The following is a 24,505-nucleotide window of genomic DNA, read 5'->3' as shown; positions in this document are numbered from 1 at the left end:
AATGCGAAATCAACGTTTTTATGCGAAAATATCACAAATCGACTCCTATTAATTGTCACCCCCCATGTCTACTACTCCCCGCAACAATTATCATTTTAACAAGCAACATCATTTTTTTTTTCATTTGAAATTCCAACAATGAATGATCAGTGTGTTTCCCAGCAGGAAAAAACAACGTGATCAAGAAAATCCGTTATTTCAAATGTGTTGTTCAAGGTTTTATTTCTATCATTTAGGAGATAAGAAAATGCTGCTAAACTTCCCACAAGAGATAAAAGTGCCTGGGGGGATATCACACACACAGAACCCTGCCACCCACCAGGCTGCAATGTGAAATCTGAGAATGAAGGCATCAGGGAAAGCTATTACACAACAAGAGGAAGGAGAAGGGAACTCTCACACAAAGAGAATCTGTGGAGAGGATACCAGCTTTGCAGCATTGTGTGAGGGGCTGCCGGCGACAAGAGGACGGGACCCAAATCACACCCAGATAGATACATGTTATCCTGAACTACATGACATCAACTCCCTGCAGGACGTGGGCTCTGCTACTGTCTCCGGGAGTCGCGGATCGGACGTTCTGCAAAGTTTGGATGGACATAACGGGGTTCTCCAGCCACTGCCACACGAGGATCCGGATAGGGCTCCTGCTCTCTGCTTTCAGTACAGGTCAGTCTAGCTTCAGCCTGAAGATCACACATACTGTACATCTATCTATCTATCTATCTATCTATCTATCTATCTATCTATCTATCTATCTATCTATCTATCTATCTATCTACACAGGCAAACCTAGGTATATGCATGTATGCATCTATATACATTTATTTATTATCGTTTACTTATATAGCGCCAACATATTCTGCTTTAATATATGCACACAGGTATACACCTGGCACCATCAGGACGCATTGAATTGATAGCAGGAGGAGATAGCGTTGGGACAGTACGGACTCATTGTGAATTGTAGTTGGCTGTGATTGGACCATGCACTTATGACAGGCTGTTGCATTCATGCACTGTGTACTGTATATACTTTGGAGACAATCTACTGGAAACTTCTAGGTACAGCTAAAGATACAGCAGTGTGTACTGTAATGGGGTTTAGGGATGCTTTAATAGTAGGCTGTTATGTATACTATGTATTGTCAGGCGCTGCGGAACCCTTGTGGCGCCATATAAATAAACAATAATAATAATAATATACTGGTTGGCATCTATAGGGGAAGGCATGGTATCTGTACTGTTTGGGCACACAGCTGTATGTATACCCTATTATCTGTGTAACAGGCAGCATCAGTATACAGCATGTATTGGGAGACTGACGCAGACTGGTATACAGTTGTAAGACAGTTGTGTATGTAAGCTGGTTCCGATATTGGCATAGCACGGTCTTGCTGCTGGCTATTGACGAGAAAGTAGTACTGACCACCTAGTTACAATGGCAGCTACCTATAAGACTAGGCTAATGGTTATACCAGCTGGTAGTTTTAAAGCCTGTTGGCAGCAAGTAGAAGTAGAAGTGTTGGCAGGCAGCTGGGAACACAAACTGGTGTGTGTAGTGGCAGCAGCTGGTTTAGGGTTTTGGGATGCTCCTGTGTCAACAAACATGTAAGTAACGGGAACAATCAACACATGCCAAATATCTGCCATGCAGTACAGTGATACATTACACAGATACCTTGTGGCTGATTCGGTGCAAGGGGGGGGGCATGGTGGCATAGTGGGCAGTTCTGGGTGTACAGTGACATGACCCTCCTCCATGCACGCTGCAAGCTGGATAATGCTTGGGTGGTGGCACAACACAAATCACATCATCAGACACCTGGTCCGCCCGTTTCACGGGATACTTGCCACTTGCTATTTTAAAACTGCCACCAATCAGGTGCCACTGACAAACAAAACTTTATTGTATTATCTTTTTAGATATTGTATTTTTTTCTGGTGCTGTACCCCTGGGGATTTAGGCCCAGATGTACTAAGCTTGAAAAGTGATAAAATGGAGAGTGATAAACCACCAGCCAATCAGCTCCTACCTGCCATGTCACAGGCTGTGTTTGCAAGATGTCAGGTAGGAGCTGATTGGCTGTTGGTTTATCACTCTCCATTTTATCATTTTTCAAGGCTTAGTACATTTTGCCCTTGGTATCAGTTGAAAATCAAATGAATCCTTTGAGCTGTATTCAATGCGACCAGCGAGGGGGTTAAACGGCAGAGATCGCCGAAAACAAGTGATCCTCGCCGTTTAACCTCCGCGCCGGCCACTCACCCTATTCAAAGCGCCAGGGAAATCCTAGCTGTCAGAGGATGGAGAGGATTCCCCCAAACAGCGAGGCTCGCGGCTAATGCAGGGAGCCCGCTGCATGTAGCAGAAAGTCTCGCTGTTTTAGCTGCCACATATGCCGTTTCCCCCTCACTCCAAAAACCTAGCGAGGGGGAAACGGCGTGTGCACAGGATCAGTTGAATACTGACCCTGCGAGCTGTGACAGAGAGCAGGCAGCACTGCTTCCTGTCAGAGTTCGCAAAAAGCATTGAATACACCCATTTGAGTGCCAAGTGAATTTGTCAAAATAAGTGTGAAAATTGCCAAGTAAATATTTTTATTCATCATTATGACCTGTAACATTTACCTTATATAGGAAATATAAACTTTTTTTACACAACAATTTTTATTTGAGTTTATATAACAAATGTGAGCGACGCCGGCATTTTTAGCGGATATTTTGCAACTCACAGAGATGTTGACACTCAAAGGGTTAAGAAAATTTAGAACTAATTCTAAAAAGTTTTTTGTTAATTATTTATTTCAATTATATAATCACTGTGAATTTTGACTTGTTTTGAATTTTTGTTCACCATAGTACTAGAACAGGGGTAGCCAACTCCAGTCCTCGAGAGCTACCAACAGTTCACGTTTTCCAGCTCACCTCGGAGGTACACAGGTGCACTCATTAGTCACGGACACATTTTAATAGATCCACAGGTGGAGCTAAATGCTTCACTTCTGATTCTGGGGGAGATTCTCTAAAACTCTCCGCCCCCCTTCTAACATCTAACATATCTAACATATGCGATAATTATAGCAAAGGACAGCTCTTGCGTTAAGAGCTGTCCTTTGCGGTGAGAGTCGCCGGGTCCCGGTGGCTCCCCCCTCCCTCCCACACCCGGCGCTGCTGCTGCGCCGGGCTCTCCTCCTCCCTGCACCCGGAAGAGGATCAGTGCAGGGAGGAGGTCACAGGTCCGGGCAGCACAGCTCTGTGCTGCCCGGACACAGGTGAGGGGGCGATGCGGGGGTCCGTGCGGGGCGGCGGGGGGTCGTGCGGGGCGGCAGTGGGTTCGCGTTAGAAGCCCATTGGCTTCTATGGGGCATCACCAGATTTTTCTGGCGATGCCCCCCGCCGCGGTAACCCGGCGGGGGATGCCTAGAGAAACCCCGATAACGCATTTTTACCTTAGAGAATCTCCCCCTCTGTGAGCAGACATGGGAAATTTTAACTGTTGGTAGCTCTCGAGGACTGGAGTTGGCTGCCCCTGCTCTAGACCATACGTTAACTTACATGGGTTTTGATCAGCAAATTCTATAAAGCTTAATGCTGGCCATACATCAGACCAACTTTCCTCTAACCATCCAACCAACTGCTTAGATGGAATAAAAATATGGTACTGGAGCAAATGTAATATTTACTTCAGAAATTTGCTCCCAAAATCTGGAAAAGGACAAAAACCGTCACTCAGACCCGGTACTGTGGTTGAATCTGTTTAATTTAAACAATTTGACTGAATGTTTTTGTCCATTTTCCTGGGTTTGTGAGCACATTCCTGATTGTCCTCCCATCCAGTACCGTTTTTTATTCCATCCAAGCAACTACTGTAGTTGGATGGTTGGAGGAAAGTTGGTCTGATGTGTGGCCAGCATAAGAGTCCTATTTACCAAAATTATTTTTACTAAAATGGTTTGGACATGCGTGACCTAATGCATTAAATGGCTTTTGAAGCAGTTTTTATGGGTTGGGATCATTTGGTCTACAGCATGATGGTCGAAAGTCATTAGGTCGACACCATTAGGTCGACATGGGAAAAGGTTGACATGGTTCTAGGTCGAAAGGTTGTTAGTTCGACAGGTCGTTAGTTCGACAATGTCGACAGTCAAAAGATCGGCATGGGGTTTTTCACTGTTTTTTTACCTGAATGTCAACACAGTCAACATGGACACAGCTTAAAGTGCACGGCATCCCCTCGCATCACTCGCGTTCGCAATGTGTTGGGCATGGTGACTCCCTACGCTCGGCACTCTATTCTATAATGGGAAAAACCTGGATTTATTTTATTGCTGACACAGAACTACAGTATCTACAGTGTGTTCCGCACAGTGCCACATTTACCTGTGAACTTAGATGACCTGCCGTCTAGAAAATAATTTTTCCTTTGTGTTCTTTCATTTATTTCTTCACAACATTTCATCATTTCATGTTCCCACTTATTAGTTACAGAACCTGATGTTTGGGGTCCAGCTGTTCCAGGTTCTCTCTGCTGCCTGTAATAAGCAATGTAATGCCGCTTTCACACAGCGGTGGCCAAATTACCAGGATTTTGAAGCACCAGGTTATTTGGCTGCTTGCTTTCAGACCCCCCCCCCCCCCCCCCCCTTCACACAGGAGAGGTCTAATATTTAGAACCGGTAATTTGCTCTATTACACAGGTTTTTCGTCTGTGTGAAAGGGTCAAGCCGGATCTTAAACTCCGGGTCTCCGACCCTGGTCATTTGCAGGGATGGAGAGCCGGAGTTAAAGATCCGGATTCACCCTTTGACACAGAAAAATGACCCGTATATTTCATGAGATTCCCGGGTGGAACTGCTTCACCCGGGAATTTAATTTTCTGTGTGAAAGGGGTATTAGGCATCTGGAAAAGCAGAACACACCATATTCTATGGGATCCATAAACTTCCATCTATCATTCCTAGAGCCATACTCCTCTTCCTCTGGGAAAACCAGGCTGTAGTTATGGAAATAGAAGTTTCTGATGTTATTATTATTAACTTAAAACTCTTATAAGCTTGCAGCAGGGCCCTCATACCTTTGACTGTCTCTAAATACCCAGTTTGTTTTATCATTGTCTCCTATTGTAAAGCGCTAATATGCTGCGCTACATAAGAAACTGCTAATAAATAAATAAATGAAGCCGACTACTCAGAGTGAGATGAGGAGTCTGTTAAATCTGGGTCTTTAACTATTAGCAGCTTGCGGGCAGGAAGTGGACTGGGAGGTCGCAGCCCTTGGGGAAGTTCAAGAGTCACGTCCTGTGTAAACGTACTGGGAGTTCCTCTATTGTGATCTGCATGTGCGTCCTTAATTCTTCCACTTACTGACAAATTAAGTGACATGTTGTTATAGTTTTTCAGTTCACTGAAACGATACGATGGAATGTACAGTACTAAGGGCCAGACGCAACTAAGCTTCAAAAGTGATAAAATGGAGAGTGATAAACAGCCAGCCAATCAGCTCCTGCCTGATATTTTTCAAACACAGTATGTGACATGACAGGTAGGACACATAGGGCGGTATTCAATGTGAATACCTGCGAGGTGCAGCGAATCCTTTTTTGGATTCGCTGCACATTCGCCACGTTCCGGAGCCGGCGGGCTCCGGTATTCAACGAGTCAGGGGCAGCAAGCCCCTGACTGGCGAATATGAGCTCCTGCGGCGATTGCCGCAGGGAGCCTCAGGACGGTGCCAGGCAGAGAGATGGTAGTCTCTCTGCCTAGCCCAGACCTTTGTGGGGGGTTAGGTGTGCTCCCCGGGTGCCAGGCAGCACAGGCTGCCCCCCCGGGGGTGCCAGCAGGCGAGCGTATATTCACTACACAGGATCGTAATGATCGTGCAGTGAATATATGAATATGTAATGAGCGGCTCTGCTCTGGCGCCACCTGCTGGATGCTGTGTAAAAATAAAAAAAATAAAAAAATATTTTTAAAATTAAATATATATTCATGTGCTTACAGCACATGAATAAAGATAGCATGCCCCTCCTCAGAATAAAATTCCTGATTTTTTGACACCAAATGTAAAAAACAAAACACTTTATTTTAAAAGTTTACATTCCACTTCACCATAAAAAGATAGCGATTGCTACTCGGTGAATCATGGCGAAAAAAACCTTCAAATGTATTCGCCATGTGGTCATTGAATAGGGTGATTCACCGTTTTTGACAGAAATTCGCCAAACAGCACAAATTCGCCATAAAAACCTGGCGAATCAGGCTCATTGAATACCGCCCATAGTTGTCGACTTCTCAGCTCCCCTTTGCGGGGGAGGGCAGCTAGTTACAGGAAGTAGGGGGAGCTCTCAAATTTAATTTGGATAGCTCCGCCCATGGCCCCGCCCCATTTACGGTACGCATGTGTACATGTGGCATGTAATATAAATGGTAAGATCCATTAGACATGATGATTCGGGCCAGGGGCGTAGCTAAGGGTTCATGGGCCCTGGTGCGAAAGGTCAGCTTGGGGCCCCCCTACATACAACAACGGCCCCCGGCCGAGCACCTGATGAAGCTCATGCCACATGGTGGGCTGCTGGCATATTAAATCAATATATTTAATATACTTATTTAATATGCCAGCAGCCCACTACTAAGAATCCATGTGACATGAGCACTGCAGACAGACAGGTGAAACAATGCTGAATAGTCTCAGCTCAGCTTGAGTGATAATTATTTACACATCACCTTGCTCATGCTGCAGACTCTCTGGAGGAGATTGATCTGTGTGGCAGGCAGCGGCTCCGGACCGGGACCCGTGACCTGCGTCCTCCTGGACTCAGAGATCCCCCCTCAATGCGCGCCCCGACTGGCCACTGCACCATCTCTGCCTCACATGATTTGCGCCATTGACGGCAGAGTCTCATCCGTCCCCTGAGTGCGCAGGGTGCGGGGATGGCGGCACGTGACGTCATGACGTCACACAATGCCCGCCGCAATGCACTCATGGGAACGGAGCCGGGGAGGGGAGAGCCAGCGCACCGCACAGGGCATCAATCACTGCAGCGCGCCGCCGGGGCCAAGGAAGCTAATACTGCTGAGCCGAGCGGGCATCTGAGGGTATGACAGTGGCGGGGGTTGGGCCCCCCTGGCTCAGGGGCCCGGTCGCAGTTGCGACCGCTGCAACCCCTGTAGCTACGCCACTGATGTGGGCAGATATTCTCTTCAAAAGTGCTGTGGAATATGTGTGCGCTATATAAATAACTGGTAATATTTGCAAGGCTGTGTTATGATTGCCCTAATTGATACATTAACAGAGTGGAATGCACTTATCTGCGCTCCAGATGTTTTGTGGGCAGCCTCATTACCGCATACAGAGTTAATCCCGCCCCTGTGCACTTCTGATAGGCCAAGTTTATGGTATAGTCTGGAAATCGCCTGAGCGACCTTCCTTGCAGACCGGACAGATAGAAAATTGGGCCTGATGCCTGTTTCAGGAGCATGTGTCGTGCATGTGGCGGAACTAAGTGTGCGCAAGTAAGACATATACGCGGCTATGTACGTCCAAGCTCAGAATGCAGCTAAAACAAAGCTCCTGTATCAATGTTCCGTTGGTGAAAGTTATGAGGTAAATTTACTAAAGCTTCCCAAAATTAAAAGAGGTGATGTTGCCCATAACAACCAATTAGATGCTGCCTGTCATTTCTCTATTGTATCTTAGAAAATGAAAAGCATAATCTGATTGGTTGCCATGGACAACGTCACCTTTTGGCCCTTATTTATTAGTGATCGGGCCCCAGGATAGTCGCGCCGGGGACCACTGGTGCGGCTCTGCGCTTGCGTGTATTTGCACATGTGCAGGGCCGCTGAGTCTCACATAAGTGTATTCAATTTTTATAATTAGACTTTTTTAGTTAAATCGCATTTCAATGGGCAAAATGGGAAATCCAGATGTAACAATGAGGAAAGGCATTTTTCTTTAGAATTCTATTTTATTTAAGTTTCTGATTAGCTTTGCTGATCTCTCCAGGAGCACATTTATAACAAGGAATGGAAAAACATATAGTTACAGCGGAAGAAACTCCTTTTTATAGAATTTCCCTAGGCAAGCCTATTCTTCAGTCCGTAGTGTATTGATTGTTGTTATATATATGAGTTATAGAAATCCCTTTCTGTATTCCATTGCCAGTGGGTATATGATGTGTAGACACAACTGCATCCTGTGCAGGTTTAATAAACAACCCGCGTTTTATCTCCCACCAGCGCCCCACGGTACATGTTCCAGTTTGCATTCAAATGGCCACAAACTGTAAAATAATATGTTTTACCATTCACAGATTCACAGTATGTGGACACATTCACAACCCCTGACAGATTTTGTTTGGAATTATATATGTTCTTGTTATAAAGACAAGGGTGAGTCATGGTTATTCGTTCTCAGCAGTTCTGCAGTCTGATGAGCTTCCTGCAGTTCCCGCCAATTATTCCTGATGGGATGCGGTCATTTGGTCGAATGCATTATGGTCGAATGTCATTACATCGAATCCATTAGGTCGAATTGCTAAAAGGTCGACATGACTCTAGGTCGACATGGGATAAGGTCGAAATGATTCTAGGTCGAAAGGTCATTAGTTCGACAGGTCATTAGGTCGACAAGGTCATTAGTTCGACATTGTCTAGGTCGACATTCACAAAGTCGACATGGGGTTTTTCACTGTTTTTTGAGCCGACATGTGCTGACAGGCGGTATTTCATGCCCTACCATCCACTAGGGCGTGGTGGGAGAATAAAATAGTGTGCCGAGCGTAGCGAGGCACCGTGCCCGACGCATCGCGAGCGCAGCGAGCGATGCGAGGGGATGCAGTGCACTTTAAACTGTGTCCATGTCGACTGTGTTGACATTCAGGTAAAAAAACAGTGAAAAACCCCATGTCGACTTTGTGAATGTCGACCTAGACAATGTCGAACTAATGACCTTGTCGACCTAATGACCTGTCGAACTAATGACCTTTCGACCTAGAATCATTTCGACCTTTTCCCATGTCGACCTAGAGTCATGTCGACCTTTTAGCAATTTGACCTAATGGATTCGATGTAATGACATTCGACCATAATGCATTCGACCAAACGATCCCAACCCTTCCTGATAACATGTGGTGATATAGCTGCACGCAGTATTGCCAGCTTTATGCCGCGGCCATTGTCAGTCGGACTGCACAGAGATCTCAGCTACCCATAATTCACAGCAGTCTCTTGTTGTCGTGACTGCACTCATGCATTCGGTACTTGTGTAGTATCACGGCTCCCATCGCATGCCATCGCATGCCATATGAAGTGGCATGCGATGGCATGCGATGCGATGTGATTTTACAGTGTTTTTATGCATTTTTGATAAAAATCGCATGCGATCTGATGCGATGCGATGTCATTTTTCACAGAAATTATGGACATGAGTTGAAACCCCCACTATCAACGCCAATGTTGGTACGGCGGTGCGCGTCCTACGAGCTTTTCATACCCCCACTATCCACGTCGGCGTGGAGTTGAGAATAGAAAGTGTGGCGAGTGCAGCGAGCCACCGAGCCCGAAGCGTGGCATGCGGACGCGGATACCTTCACAGGTATCCGTGTCCCCTTGCCGGCTTCACAGCTATCCGTGTCCCCTCGCGGGGCTCACTGCGCTCGCCACGCTTCGGGCTCGGTGGCTCGCTGCGCTCGCCACACTTTCTATTCTCAACTCCACGCCGACGTGGATAGTGGGGGTATGAAAAGGTCGTAGGACGCGTACCGCCACCCCGCGCGGGCTCGCTGCGCTCGCCACGCGATTTTTCCCTGTACGATGGCCATCGTGGGAGCCGTGATACTACACAAGTACCATGCATTCTCCTCAGGTATCCCCCCCATGCAGGAATTCTTCCCACTTGGACTCACCCTGTGACGGCTGGCTGTACAGGGCTGATTTTATACAGGTTTTTTTTTTTTGGGTAGCGGTGGAGCTATGAGGGTAACACACTCCTCCGCCCTGTAATACCTATAATACAGGCATTTCACAGTGGTGGGTGGGGATACAATGACATCATTCGCACCACCAAGGGGCGCAGGAGACTGGTCAGAAATGCAGAGGACTTGCCCCGCTTTCCGAGGGGCTGGGAGGCAGACCCGGTTTTTAAAAGCCTCATGGCTATTCCAGAAAAGTAGGCAACCTTGTTTTGGTGGTCTGCTGTGAAGCACTGAGGTCATGGGTCTGATTCCCACAATGTTCCTAACTGTGTGGAGTTTGTACATTCCCTCCGTGCCAGCCTGGGTTTCCTCTCAAGGGACAAAAAATATACTGGTGTAGATTAATGTGATGAACCAATTTTACCCTAGTGTTTATAAGTGTGTGTGTACATGTAGCATGGAATATAAATGGTAAGCTCCATTAGACATTATGTGAATGGGCAAATATCTGCAAAAGTGCTGTGGAATATTTCAATGGCATATTAGTGATGCCATTGAAAGATTTTTGGTACTTGTTTCCTAGCACGGCGCCACCGATTTTAATTGTATGCAATCGGGTTGCAAAAATCGGGCCAATCGCATCGCATGCATGCGATTTTTTAGATTGGAACCAATGTTAAATGGTCCCTGAGACCTGATTTAACATAGGCCCCAATGTTAAATGCCCCCAAACCCCATTTATCATTGTATGCTCTCCCATAGTTAACGCCACGCCACGATCAACGTGAACCCGAAGCGTGGCGAGCACAGCAAACCCGCGAGGGGCGGCGGTATGCGTCCTCCGACCTTTTCATACCCCCACTATGCACGTCGGCGTGGAGTTGAGCCCGAAGCGTGGCGAGCGGACGCGCATTACTTCACAGGTATTACGTGTCCCCTCGTGGGGCTCGCTGCGCTCGCCACGCTTCGGGCTCTGTGGCTCGCTGCGCTCGCCACACTATATAACATCAACTCCACGCCGACGTGGATAGTGGGGATATGAAAAGGTCAGAGGACGCGTACCGCTGCCCCTCGCGGGCTCTCTGCGCTCGCCACGCTTTGGGTTGGCGTTCATCGTGGGGTGTCGTTAACAATGGGGGGGGGGGGGCATTTGACATACAAATTACCCATCAGGGTGGGTATACAATCAAAAATTGGGTATGGGGGGCCATTTAAAATCGGGTCCATCGCATTGGTCGCATTGTATGCCATTATAATGGCATGCTATGGACCCGATTTTACATAGGAATTTAACATTACATACAATGCTTACAATGTAAAATCGGGTCCGTCGCGTTGGTCGCGTCGCATGCCATTATAATGGCATGCGATGGACCCGATTTTACATTTGTCGGGAAACCTCAAAAAAAGCCCGAAATCGGGTCGGTCGGGTCCCATCGCATACCTTAAGTTAAGGTATGCGATGGGACCCGTTGGGTTCCGTGCTAGGAAACAAGTACCAGATTTTTTTTTAAATCACGAGACGGGACCCAGCATGCATTGCGGCCCCCTAGGGAGGCCATCAATCATCGATGATTCATAATCATTGTTGGTTTGTGGACAATTTTAAAAAACATTTTTTACATTTTATTTCTCCCAAGGTGCTGGGGCACGGAGCCCCTTTGTGGGCAATGCCCAATAAGCGCTGGGTGTCCACCCCGCAACGCCCCCTAACTGATAATTAGGCAGCGACTAGCATGGCGTATAAAAATTTTGACAAAGGCGTTCGCTGCAGGGGAACTGAAAATGATGGGGACAGGGCTGAATTTGGACCTTTGCGAACAGCTCTGAATCGGACCCAAATTGTGTGATTTATATTCTGTGCAGTTTCCTCGTTTGCAGCTACTTACAGTGTGCAAGGAGGAAATCCCTTCACCGAGGGGAAACGCTGTCTCGGATATACAGTATCCCACTAATGCAATTCATTTTGGTGGACATTCATTTGCAAATGACAGAACATTTTGTATTACAGTTAGCAAACTAATTGACCTTCTTAACATGTTAATGCAAAGCATAATGGGAATGCAAATGAGAAGCCGCTTTTGTTTCTGTTTGAATCAAGTGCAAATTAAGGTCACTGTGACTGTGGAGCAAAGGAACGTCTTCTAGATTCCTAGAGATGAGCCAATCTGCCATGGCTAGAACCTCTTCGGATTGGCGCCTATTTATGGTGCACCAATAACCAATAGCAGCCAGTGAGACGTCTGTTTTCATTTTGTAAAACATGCTGGAATTATCGCACCTGGAATCAGATTGGTTGATATAGGTTACTGCAAGTTTGTGTGCAGATTGTGCCTTTTCTTTATCATTAGATTTTAGTGACTTTCGTAACTTTACACGTTTGTGTATTAAGTAGAGACGCACAACATGTAATAAGCTCTGCTGGGGGTGGAGAAGTTGCTGTTAAACCCCATTTGTATTTTACTCCCCCTTTATTAGTGAGAAAATACTTTCAGCGGCGGCTCCTACCCTCCATGTCAGTGGGGGGCTGCCGCTGGCCATGATGTCAGCCCCCCCCCCCCCCCTTCAGCTGTTGCCACTGCTGGTCCCTGTCGCTGGCCCCTGCTGCCACAACTGCCAACCCCTCCACGGCCGTGGGATCAGTCCATCCGCAGTCACATGCACATACCCTAGATTCTATGGGCTGCAGCCGAAGCAGCCCATAGAGGCATCCCATAGGGAGGGAACACCTCCCAATGGGACTGCCTTTGGTGACTGGCAGGTCGGGCTTCCAATAGGAAGCCCCTGCCAGTCAGAGTGAAGCCAGTGCAGTCTCACAGATCTGGCTTCACTTGTCAGAGCACAGTGGCGGATTTTACCTGGGGGGGCTGCAGCCCATAGGTAAAAACTACCACTGCATACCTCTAGTTAGAAACGATTTGTACGCAGCTATTGATATTGGCAAATTGGATAGGGGTGCACCAGCAGATGACTCAAAACTATGAAGAGCCCAGTTACTTGACTATAGGTGTTGGTTTACTGAAAGAGTGTAGGTACAGCTGTACTCACTGTTACATGTCCACTGGTGCTGTAGCGGAGCAGGGTGTCATAGAGCTCACCAGCTGTGAGTTTATACTGCCGTAGAGTTGTGCATTGATGCTGGAACAGCTTTATAGCAGGTCTCTGACAGAGCTAAGCAGGAGACTTCTGTCTACCTCTGAGTTGCACTAAACAGTACATGACAAAATGGTCCCTGCATATGCTCAGGTCTTGGGTGCCATCTTGGGATACTTCATGGATCCTCCCCAGAGAACAGAAAAACTGTGCAAAGTAGCCACTCCTCTCTCAACACCTCTAAAGGCCCCCATACACTAGGGCGACTTGTCCTTAGGACAAGTCGCCCCCCGACTTCCCCCTGAGCTTCCCCGGCAGCTTGATTAGATTGGCACTTGATGTGTCATTTTTTACATGTGATAAATCGTCTCGATTTATCACATGTAAAAAACCCGGGGGGGGGGGGGCCTACAGAGCAGGGCTGCTGGTGGGAGCAGGGGGGGCTGGGGACACTGCGGGGGACACAGGCGGCATAGAGCCAGGAGCTGTCAGTGCTAGAAAAAAAAAGCCTATACAATGAATGGGCAGCCTGTGATTGGCTGAGCGCTCTCTCAGCCAATTGCTGACTGGCTGAGAGAGCGCTCAGCCAATCACAAGCCGCCCATTCATTGTATGGGCTTTTTTTTTTTATTCCATACTGACAGCTCCCGCCGGCTCCCCCTGCCAGGCTCTATGCCGCCTGTGTCCCCCGCAGCCCCCCCAGCCCCCCCTGCTCCCTCTACTGCCGCGCCGCCCCACTAGGTCCCAAGTCGGGTGGTCGGACGTGCAGCAGGTCCAACCACCCGACGCAGATCCGATGCGCACGGGACCGCGCATCGGATCTGAGGGGACATCAAAACTAGCCGATTTTGGTCCGATTTCGGCCAGATCCGACTGATCTGGCTGAAATCTGACCAAAATCGGCTAGTGTATCTGACCAAAATCAGCCCAATCTTTGCAAATGTGCGAATAAAAAAAAAAAAAAACCAACAGCACCCTTTTGAATCTGGCTGCAGCCAATTAACATCTGCTGCTTCTTTTGGGTATCAGAGTGTGTTTTGAGCGCAGAAAGAAGAATAATGGGTGGTAATATTATAAAGTAGCCTAGAGATGCTATAAAGATGGCTTGGGTATTTCATAAGTTTGCCTGAGGACAACTGAAGGTTTAATTAATATCACATTAATTAAAAAGTAAAATAAAAAATTAATACTATAGCCCGTCTTTTAAAAGAGATTTTCAATTAACCTTTTTTTGTTTTTGTTTCAGGTAACTAATTTGTGAATTAATTAACATTCTTTCCTCTTTACAACACAATGGGAAACAAGCTGCGTTTCGCCGCTGTTGTGTCACAGGCCACCGGAGGAAGCAGCTGCTCCTCATTCTCATCACGCGTTTCAAGGGCAGCTTTGAATAGGGCCTTTTGCTTGGCAGTTCTGCGACATTAACCCAGTTTATGGACAATTTGATTATCAACCTGATTTAATGAATCTGCTTTTACCTTGTAATTGGTTAGCGTCTAGTGTTCTACACAATGAAAAAACACCACCAATGGCCGTTATTTCATATCCGCTACCGAACGCAATTAGCTACAGAAAATTAGGCTTAATTATTAGATGTTTTAATTGAACTTAGTAACTAGTAATGAGGGCTGATCTTTTGTCTCTCAGGCAGGTGCTGGACTGTGAATGAAATAATCTCATTTTGTCTTTGATACTGTTTGCACGGTAGCAAATGATCAGGTGGTCTGTAGGGAATTGCCTAAATAAGCAATCACACTCCATTTGATAATAACAAAAAAAAGTCGTTCTAAAGCTGTTTATACAAATGTAATTATTCTAGAAAGCAAACATTTGGCTCTTTTGGAATGTTTGAAAAGTAAGATTAATTGCAGTTGCTTTGCAACAAGGAGCTTTGAAAGGTATTGGGCAAGGGGATACACTATAAATGAGATATTTAACATATCTGATGAGACGAAGAGTCAATATTTAACATGTTTTAAAGAAAGAGGGAAAATCTATACAAATGACCAAATTAATTCATGTAGAGGAGATTAGATCATAAATGATAATTTATATTATCATTGCGTGCTTCAAAGATATTTAATGATGATTATAATTAGCGATAGTCCGTCAGCAGCTGTAGTCTGGCTGGGGAGTGGTTATCTATCTTTATATGTATGGAAGTCACCGCTCTTGCCACAGCGATCGATAGGGGATTTAAGCGGGATGTCATTTAGGGCGGGATGTTTCAATACTCGCATTTCTGTAGTGAAGTGTTCTTTTTCTCGTGCCTCTTTCGCTGCCGTTTTGCGGAGATTTCTGGGTTATGTATTATTTTTTCTCCTTTCCCTAGGTCCGTCGGAATCTGTTCAGGTTTTTTTTTGTGCATGCGCAATGAAGTGTATTTTTCCTCTCATGCGCAGATCTATTAAATTTGTTTTTTCTATGCACTGGACTAGGGGCAGCAGACATTAGAGGAACTTTCCAAACACACAGCCAGCATAGCACTATTTAGCATGATGATAGCATGATTACCTGAATGCTATACATAGCGCTATATAGCGCTATGCTGGCTGTGTATATGGGTGATGTGTTTGTGAAGTTCCTCTAATGCCCGCTGGCCAAAAGTCCCTGCCGCTGATGCTTGTGTAATGTTTTTTATTAGAGATGAGCGGGTCCGGATCTCCGGGATCCGACAGATCCGAATATCGCGATCCGAGTCTGGATCCGAGGCGGCTCGGGAGTTCCCGCCTATATTCCGGACCGAAAACGAGGCAAAGCGTCATAATCGCGCTGTCGGATTCTTGCGGGATCTGGATTCTATACAAGACGCACGCGCGCCCCGCCATCTTTACTCCAGCATAGGAGAGGGAAGAGAGTGGTTGTGCTCTGTGCTGTGTGCTGTGCTATAATAATAATATGTTATTTTGCTGCTGCTCACTCGATTAGGGTCTGCAGGGGCTGCTGTACACAAGTCCAGTGTACAGGGGCTGCAGTGGCCAGTGTACAAGGGGCTGTACAGGGGCTGTGTTCAGTGTGACAGGGCTTGTGTCCAGTGTGACAGGGCCTGTGTACAGTGTGACAGGGTCTGTGTCCAGTGTACAGGGGCTGTGTCCAGGGTAACGGGCTGTGTCCATTGTCCAGGGTCTGTGTCCAGGGTGACGGGCTGTGTCCAGTGTCCAGAGGCTGTGTACAGGGGTTGTGTCCAGTGTGACAGGGCCTGTGTCCAGTGTGACAGGGGCTCTGTCCAGTGTACAGGGGCTGTGTCCAGGGTAACGGGCTGTGTCCATTGTCCAGGGTCTGTGTCCAGGGTGACGGGCTGTGTCCAGTGTCCAGGGGCAAGGTCCAGGGGCAGTGTCCAGTATGACGGCTGTGTCCAGTGTCCAGAGGCTGTGTCCATTGTCCAGAGGCTGTGTCCAGGGGCTGTGTCCAGGGTGACGGGCTGTGTCCATTGTCCAGGGGCTGTGTCCAGGGTGACGGCTGTGTCCATTGTCCAGGGGCTGTGTCCAGGGTGACGGGCTGTGTCCAGTCTCCAGGGGTGGTGTCCAGAGGCTGTGTCCAGTGTGACGGCTGTGTCCAGTGTACAGGAGCTGTGTCCAGAGACTGTGTCCATTGTCCAGGGGCTGTGTCCAGTGTGACGGCTGTGTCCAGTGTACAGGAGCTGTGTCCATTGTCCAGGGTCTGTGTCCAGGGTGACGGGCTGTGTCCAGGGGCAAGGTCCAGGGGCAGTGTCCAGTATGACGGCTGTGTCCAGTGTACAGGAGCTGTGTCCAGGGGGGGGTGTCCAGAGGCTGTGTCCATTGTCCAGAGGCTGTGTCCAGGGGCTGTGTCCAGGGTGACGGGCTGTGTCCAGTGTCCAGGGGAAGTGTCCAGGGGCTGTGTCCAGGGGCAGTGTCCAGTGTCCAAGGGGCTGTGTCCAGTGTGACAGGCTGTGTCCAGTGTAAAGTAAGAAAAATAAATAAAAGTAATAAATAAAATAAAAACACATTTTTGGAGGATGATGGAGGAGGAAATGGTGGGAGATCAGCAACCTGATAGAAGTGCTGAAGCTGCTACCACCAGTCATGACAAGGCCGATACCTCTTTGTATTTTTTGCTCTTTGGAGCATTTCTCTTTTTTTGGGATAGTTTATTAAACTGCCCCTGCAGTGCCGCTCTGTTTCCAAGATGTGCCAAGTTGGAAGTGTAAGGTCCACATGTATGTGATGCCCACTGCTGTCGCTTAGCTTAGTCATCCAGCTACCTCGGTATACCCTTTTGGCCCAACTACAGTAAATGAAAACAATTTTGTAAGCTGTGAAGTGATCAAAATTGACTAGAAATGTCTGGTCACGACTGTCGGACTGCCCCAACAGCCTTGACCCTGTCCTGTTCTCGGCCCACTCGATGCTCATTTTGCAGGTGGGATTCAATGTCCCGTCTGCCGAGTGCCGAGAAGAGGGCGTGGCTGCGAGTAGCGGCTGGGAATCGGTGAGCTGCGCTGGGAGCTCGTCAATTTCCAGAACGAGCCCGAATGCTTGTGAAGTCGGGCTCCTTCTGCTGAGATCCCCTGTTCAATGCTGTCGGGGAAGACAGCATTGAATAGGGCCCCACCGCCATTTCCCCCATCGGGAATGGCGGTGGGAGATTGAATATCCCCCCCATAGACGCCAATAGTGAATTTTCCCAGTGCAGCAGGATTTCTATGAACACAGCATGCAACACTTCATATGCACCTCATTACCAAGTAACTCCACTTCCAGGAATTACAGGTCGGAGTGATTCATGAAGTATATTGCGGGATCCTTTCTGTTACAGATTTTAAATAGAAACAGGGAACTGACTGATCCTTTATAGAAAAAAAAAAAACAAGCAAAAACAAACTTTGATCTGTTATTAGGACCAGACCATTTAAAAAATAAAAAAAAGCGTCTGGCGGCCTTTTCCCTATAGTCTTGTTCTACAAAAATAAAACCCGTACCAGACCAACTTTCCGCAGCCACGTAGCCTGCCCCTGACCGCAGACACCTGGGTACCAGCTCCACGCACTGCTTCTCCTCATTGCTCATTTAGGAACCAGAAGATATGAGGTCGTGTAGCACTGTTAATCTGGGGCAAATGCTTCTAATTATCAGAAACGTCAACATTCCGGTTAAATCCATCTGCAGAACAGTTTGGCATAAAGCGCTCTTGGAGCAAAGAGTAAAAGTGTCACGTCAGCATACTGCCGGTTAAGGAAGGAAAAGGGGATTTGAGACTGCGCTTGCTAAAAAGGCATGCAACAGGTGTATTTAAAACATTTATTTTAGAAAAAGGTACATATAATATAAATAAAATGCAATAAAAAGATTGGGGGGTATCACAAGTAAAATAAAGAGAGCAGGGATATTCACCCACAGTCCAGTCCTAATAATATCCTGTGTCCGTTCCTATATTACCTCCAGGTAACTGTCCTGTAAGAAATGCCAATTGCAATGTGGATATTTGAGGAGCTAATGGTCTCCAAACCAGGGAGTTCCCGATGTTGGGGGGTGCTCTACCCGGTGGGCTTGATGTTGTTGCCACTTGGTTTCCTTGATAGGAGTGATGTTAATCTCCTGACCAGGGAGCTCCTGATGGTGTGGGGTGCTCTACCTGGTGGGTCTGTTGGTATAGCCACTTGGTTCAAGGATGGAGAAGATTCTGGAGGTTGGTCCGGTTTCAGGATGAAAGTGTATGAAGCGTCTGTAAATTGGGGGTCTCCCTGCTCCCCTTCACCAACGCGTTTCGCTATGAGCTTTATCACCTTGATTTGGTCGCGATGCGATGCGATTTTCTGACCCGATCATAAAATCGGCCGCCCAGTTATTACACAAGTACCAAATATTTTGCAACAAAGCAGTTAAGCATAGACATATGTGGAACTAGACACGCCCTTTAGGTGGAGCCGGACATGCCCACTCAATGGCACACAATGATTTGTGGGACGCATTCTACTACAGTCCATAATCTCCATGAAACAAGTTTTCAAAAGTAGGCAACTGCGGTTTACTGGTGTATTCATTCTAACTGTTTGGGATTCCAGGCATTAGCAAACGCTCAATGTATGTGTATACAGCTGTTATAATACACAAAGAAGCATAATGCAGCAAACGTGTAATGTACTGGTTTCCTTACTCCCCTGTGTGTGTGTTTGTTCATTCAGATACCTGCTACGCACACTGTGGAATAGACTGCAAGGCGTACTGCTGTGATGGGTCCTCGCCTTACTGTTGCTCCTACTATGCCTACATCGGAAATGTCCTATCGTAAGTTTATATTTTATTTCTTCCTTGCGTTTACGTTTAATGCATTTTATAGCTCAGCATCTGCAACATCCCCGTTCCCAGTTTTATTACCAGAAATGCTCATTTGCAGTTGACCTTATATCCCAATGAATAGTGAGAATAAAAAGCTAAGGAATTAATGGTCATTTTTTAAAGCCTTCGGCACATAAGCATCTTACTATGCAACTTCATCATTAATATATTCAGGTTGCATTACTGCAGCTTTTTTAAGATACTAAACTACAGTGTTTGTCCTCTACTCAGCTATACAGTAGGTTATCATAGTACTAGTTAAACTTAAACGCCCGTTAATATGACAGCTTCTGCAATGTACTTTCACTTTGAGCTGTGGCAGTTTTTACTTTCACTTTGAGCTGTGACAGTATTTTGCCCACAAATTCTCCACCCCTAGTCCCTATCTGCTCCTACCTCCAGCTCCCTCTCTCCATATCCAGTAAGTTTGAAACAGATCAGTATCCCTGCAAAATTTGGTTTCACTTTCTGTTATGACATCTTTTAGCACACAGAGCAGTCATTTGGGGGGAGATTCTCTAAGCAAGAAATGCGGTAAAAACCCTGTTATCGGGGTTTTTACCGCATTTTGGGATGCTGTAAGCATCCCCCGCCGGGATAATGCGGCGGGGGGCATCGCCAGAAAAATCTGGCAATGCCCCATAGAAGCCAATGGGCTTCTACCGCATCCCACCGACGCCCCGCAACGACCCCCCGCCGCCACGCACGGACCCCCACCGCCCCGCATCGCCCCCTCCCCCCTCACCTGTGTCCGGGCAGCACAGCGCAGTGCTGCCCGGACCTGTGACCTCCTCACTGCACTGATCCTCTTCCGGGTGCAGGGTGGAGGAGAGCCCGGCGCAGCAGCAGCAGCGCCGGGTGTGGGAGGGAGGGGGGAGCCGTCGGGACCTGCTGGGACGCGGCAACTCTCACCGCAAAGGACAGCTCTTAACGCAAGAGCTGTCCTTTGCTATAATTATTGCATATGTTAGAGCATATGCGATAATTATAAATGCGATGAGCGGCGAAGGGGGGCAGAGATTCTTAGAGAATCTCCCCCTTGGTCTGTCGAGTGGCCTCTAGTGGTCAGTGAAGGTACTTCACCTCATAGAGGTGATTAGTAGTTAGCCTTTTATATGTATAGATATCTCTAAGGGAAGTATTCAATCCCCTGCCGACACTATTTCCGACAGGGGAAATAGCGACGGGAGACTATTCAATGCTGTCTTTATCTGAAGTGATACAATTGTATCTACACCACAGGTTCATCTAAAGGCATCAAATATATAATATAATGCTGACATCAGGGTAGTATTAGGGAAATCCCTCACTCTTCCGATGTCGAAGTGGGGTCATCAGGGGAAAAATCAACGGTACTTGTTTCCTAGCACGGCCACAATCGCGGGCATCGGGTGTCATTTTTAGTGGTCTGCGACGCGACCGACGCGATGCCCCCGATTTTGCCATTGAAATGCATTGAAAACAGTCAAAATCGGGTCGGTCGCGTCGTATGCGGCTAAAAATGCTTAAATGGTCCAGACGCGATGCCCACGATTTCCCCATAGGGAACAATGTTAAATGCTTAAGTTTACCCGCGATGCCCCCGATTTCCCATAGGAAACAATGTAAAATGGCTCAATTTAACAAAATCATCATAGGGAACAATGGTAAATGGGCCAGAAACCCCCAAAAACACCCCTGAACATTGAAATGTCCCCCCAAAAGTAGTTTACGCCACCCCGCGATCAACGTGAACCCGAAGCGTGGCGAGCGCAGCGAGCTCGCGAGGGGCGGCGGTACGCGTCCTCCGACCTTTTCATACCCCCACTATCCACGTCGGCGTGGAGGTGAGAATATAAAAGTGTGGCGAGCGCAGCGAGCCACCGAGCCCGAAGCGTGGCGAGCGCAGCGCGCCCCGCGAGGGGACGCGGATACCTTCACAGGTAAACGCGTCCCTTCGTGGGCTTCACAGGTATCCGCGTCCCCTCGCGGGGCTCGCTACGCTCGCCACGCTTCGGGCTCGGTGGCTCGCTGCGCTCGCCACACTATTCTATTCTCAACTCCACGCCGACGTGGATAGTGGGGGTATGAAAAGGTCGGAGGACGCGTACCGCCGCCCCTCGCGGGCTCGCTGCGCTCGCCACGCTTCGGGTTCACGTTGATCGCGGGGTGGCGTAAACTACTTTTGGGGGGACATTTCAATGTTCAGGGGTGTTTTGGGGGGTTTCAGGCCCATTTACCATTGTTCCCTATGATGATTTGGGTAAATTGAGCCATTTAACATTGTTTCGTATGGGAAATCGGGGTCATCGCGGGTAAATTGAGGCATTTAACATTGTTCTCTGTGGGGAAATCGCGGGCATCGCGTCTGGACCATCGCACCCGTTTTTTAGTGCATGCGATGGCCGCGATGCCCCCGATTTTACACCCGATGACCACGATCATGATCGTTGTGGCCGTGCTAGGAAACAAGTACCAAATCAACATTTTGGAAAAGAATTTCCCAATTCTGATCCTAAAATATTTCGGATCGATGAGTTGGGATTTTTAAAATGCAGTTTTATGAGAATTCCCAACCGATTCATTATCCGGAGATCTGTGCAATTGAATCAGCCTGTAGGTATATGGGTTCAACATCTACTAGCCAATTCCCAAATGTGCTGATGCCAATCTGATCACTGATCCGTCGGGGATCGTAATAAAAAAAAAAAAAAATCATGTTTAAAAAATCCAGCAGAGAATTAAATTGTACGTGAAAGTGCATGGGCTATAAACTCACCATCGGGTATCCCACTGGCCCACCCCGACGGTTGATACACCTAAATACAAACTTAACTCTAAACCTTATATAACTTAACTTGAAATAAAGAAACGACACAAAGTGCTGGCGTTTCAAAAAGAATGTCAAATTTATTTTGACAATTAACTAAGACTATGAATGGTGGCGGCACTAAAGAACGGTCACTATAGGAAAGGTGGGGTTAAAGATCACTAAGCATACATACAACGCTGGGTGACCACTCTCCCTGGTCAGCCACCAGGCCTGGTGGTGACGGCCATTCCCCGGACAGAAGCATGGCCCATGACAATCGATGTCGAGGGAGAGTGCACCCCACTACCTACACACATACAGAGTTCTTAAAGAATGACCGTTCTTTACCGCCGCCGAAGAGGAATAGGGAAGGGTGGGTGGGGCTTCTTGAACAGAGGGTGATCACTCTAAACTCGTGATCATTCCTACCCTGTCTAAACCCTCCCCCTGCTCTGATAGGCCCATCCTCATTACAATATCATGTGACCAACAGCAGTGTACCCTGGGAGAACCCTCAGTGGTTTATGTCACCTCAGGCTTATTCAGCCTTCTGTGTTTCTTTTGGGAATGTTGCAGGATTCAGGGCCTGGTTCAGACATGGACTGTAGTTCAGTGCTGCATACAGGGAGACTTCTCACTAGAAGACACGTCTCCTGCATGTAGCTGCAATCCCAGCAATGCGTCTTACATCACAAGCTGGGATCCAACATCACGACCGGCAGTCATAATGTTCTGCGCAGAGGGCCAGCGGAGTAAGCTGGAGTTACAAGGCAAGGAACTCTGCCTGGTAATGCGCAGACCCCTGGCATCTTAGCTGGACAAAACCATGTGCACTGCAGGTGGGGCAGATGTTACTTGTGCATAGAGAATTAGATTTGGGTGGGGTTTTACTTCAAAGTGAGATCTATATTGCAGTGTAAAAATAAAGCAGTATTTACCCTGCACAGAAACAAAATGACTCACCCAAATCTAATTCTCTCTGCACATTTGACATCTGCCCCCCTGCAGTGCACATGGTTTTGTCCATCTAAGAAGGATTTTGTCAGAAAGAGTGAACTAGAATAAGGCCCCATGTGAGGGGATGTACGTGAACTCATCCCCTCACACGCAGATAAAGGGGAAAGAAATTCTATAGTCGCCAATGGTCCCCTTCGCTACGAGTGATTCTGAATCAGACCCTTTGTTTTATTAATCACAGTAATGCCGGCAGATGTGTGACATGACGCCACCATCCACCCGCAATCATGTATGTTGTTCAGCGAACTTAACTTCAAATACAATTTATTGTTAGATCTCTGCTCTGTCTTAATGCAACCAGCAGAGATCCTGCGCTCTCAGAGGTCCCTACAGACAAACATTACTGAGTGGGCATCACAGTGCATGAAATCAGTATGCCAACAGCAGTGCAATGCTTAAAGCCTTCATTTGCTTAGCCCGTTACTTTCAATTTCATGCATCTTAATATAATCAGCATTCAATGAAAATCAAATCTCCCTGCTCTCTCTGGATGTAGTTTGTGAAGAGCACTTCATAGACAATGCGATCCATTCCCCAAGATAGCCTACTCAGTGCACATCATGTGGCTCATACTTACCAGCACTGCATTCTGGGAGCTCTCCCGTAGCCTAGCCAAATGGATCCTGCCCACTTCTGAGTAGGAAGTCCCAAGACCTTGAAGAGGAGATTTGCGCTAAGTCAAGTCAATATAACCCAGCCCCCACTGTGCAATGCTGTGCAAATCATTTTGATCACACTTCTTTGCCATTCTGTTTGATCTGAACAACAACTGAGTGGGCAAAAAAATGGAAGATGAGGTTCAATGTAGATAAATGTAAGGTTATGCACCTTGGGAGGGAATGGGATCATTCGTCAGACTGCATTTAGGTCTACAGTCATTAGGTCGACCCCACTAGGTCGACTGGCAGGAAGGTCGACCTGACTTAAGGTCGACATGGGCAAGGTCGACATGACTTAAGGTCGAATTTGCATAAAGGTCGACATGAGGAAGGTCGACTGGTCATAAGGTCGACATGGGTTTTTCACTGTTTTTTGATCCGAATGTCGACACAGTCGACATGGACACAGTTGGCAATGAGAATCGGACCCTCGCATCGCTCGCTTCGCTCGCCATGCTTCGGGCACGGTGCCTCGCTGCGCTCGGCACACTATTTTATTCTCCCACCACGCCCTAGTGGATGGTAGGGCATGAAATACCGCCTGTCGGCACATGTCGGCTCAAAAAACAGTGAAAAACCCATGTCGACCTTATGACCAGTCGACCTTCCTTATGTCGACCTTTATGCAAATTCGACCTTAAGTCATGTCGACCTTGGCCCATGTCGACCTTAAGTCAGGTCGACCTTCCTGCCAGTCGACCTAGTGGGGTCGACCTAATGACTGTAGACC

The 24,505-nt window shown here is 47.4% G+C and overlaps 1 protein-coding gene across 1 annotated transcript in view; it reads left to right on the top strand.

Annotated features, from left to right (window-relative positions):
• The first annotated feature begins 264 nt into the window (after positions 1-264).
• Positions 265-24,505, top strand: part of CYYR1 (cysteine and tyrosine rich 1) — a 45,993-nt gene continuing 21,752 nt past the window's right edge. The window contains exons 1-2 of the mRNA XM_083170962.1: positions 265-669; positions 19,155-19,257. Coding sequence (XP_083027088.1) covers positions 516-669; positions 19,155-19,257 — 257 coding nt within the window. The 5' untranslated portion in view covers positions 265-515. The remainder of the gene's footprint in view (positions 670-19,154; positions 19,258-24,505) is intronic.

This window comes from Crinia signifera, chromosome 2 (genome assembly GCF_055691185.1).
Source record: "Crinia signifera chromosome 2, ASM5569118v1, whole genome shotgun sequence".
NCBI classification, from domain to species: Eukaryota; Metazoa; Chordata; class Amphibia; order Anura; family Myobatrachidae; genus Crinia; species Crinia signifera.
Note: the sequence above shows the minus strand (reverse complement) of the source record. Positions and strands in the feature narration are given on the sequence as shown.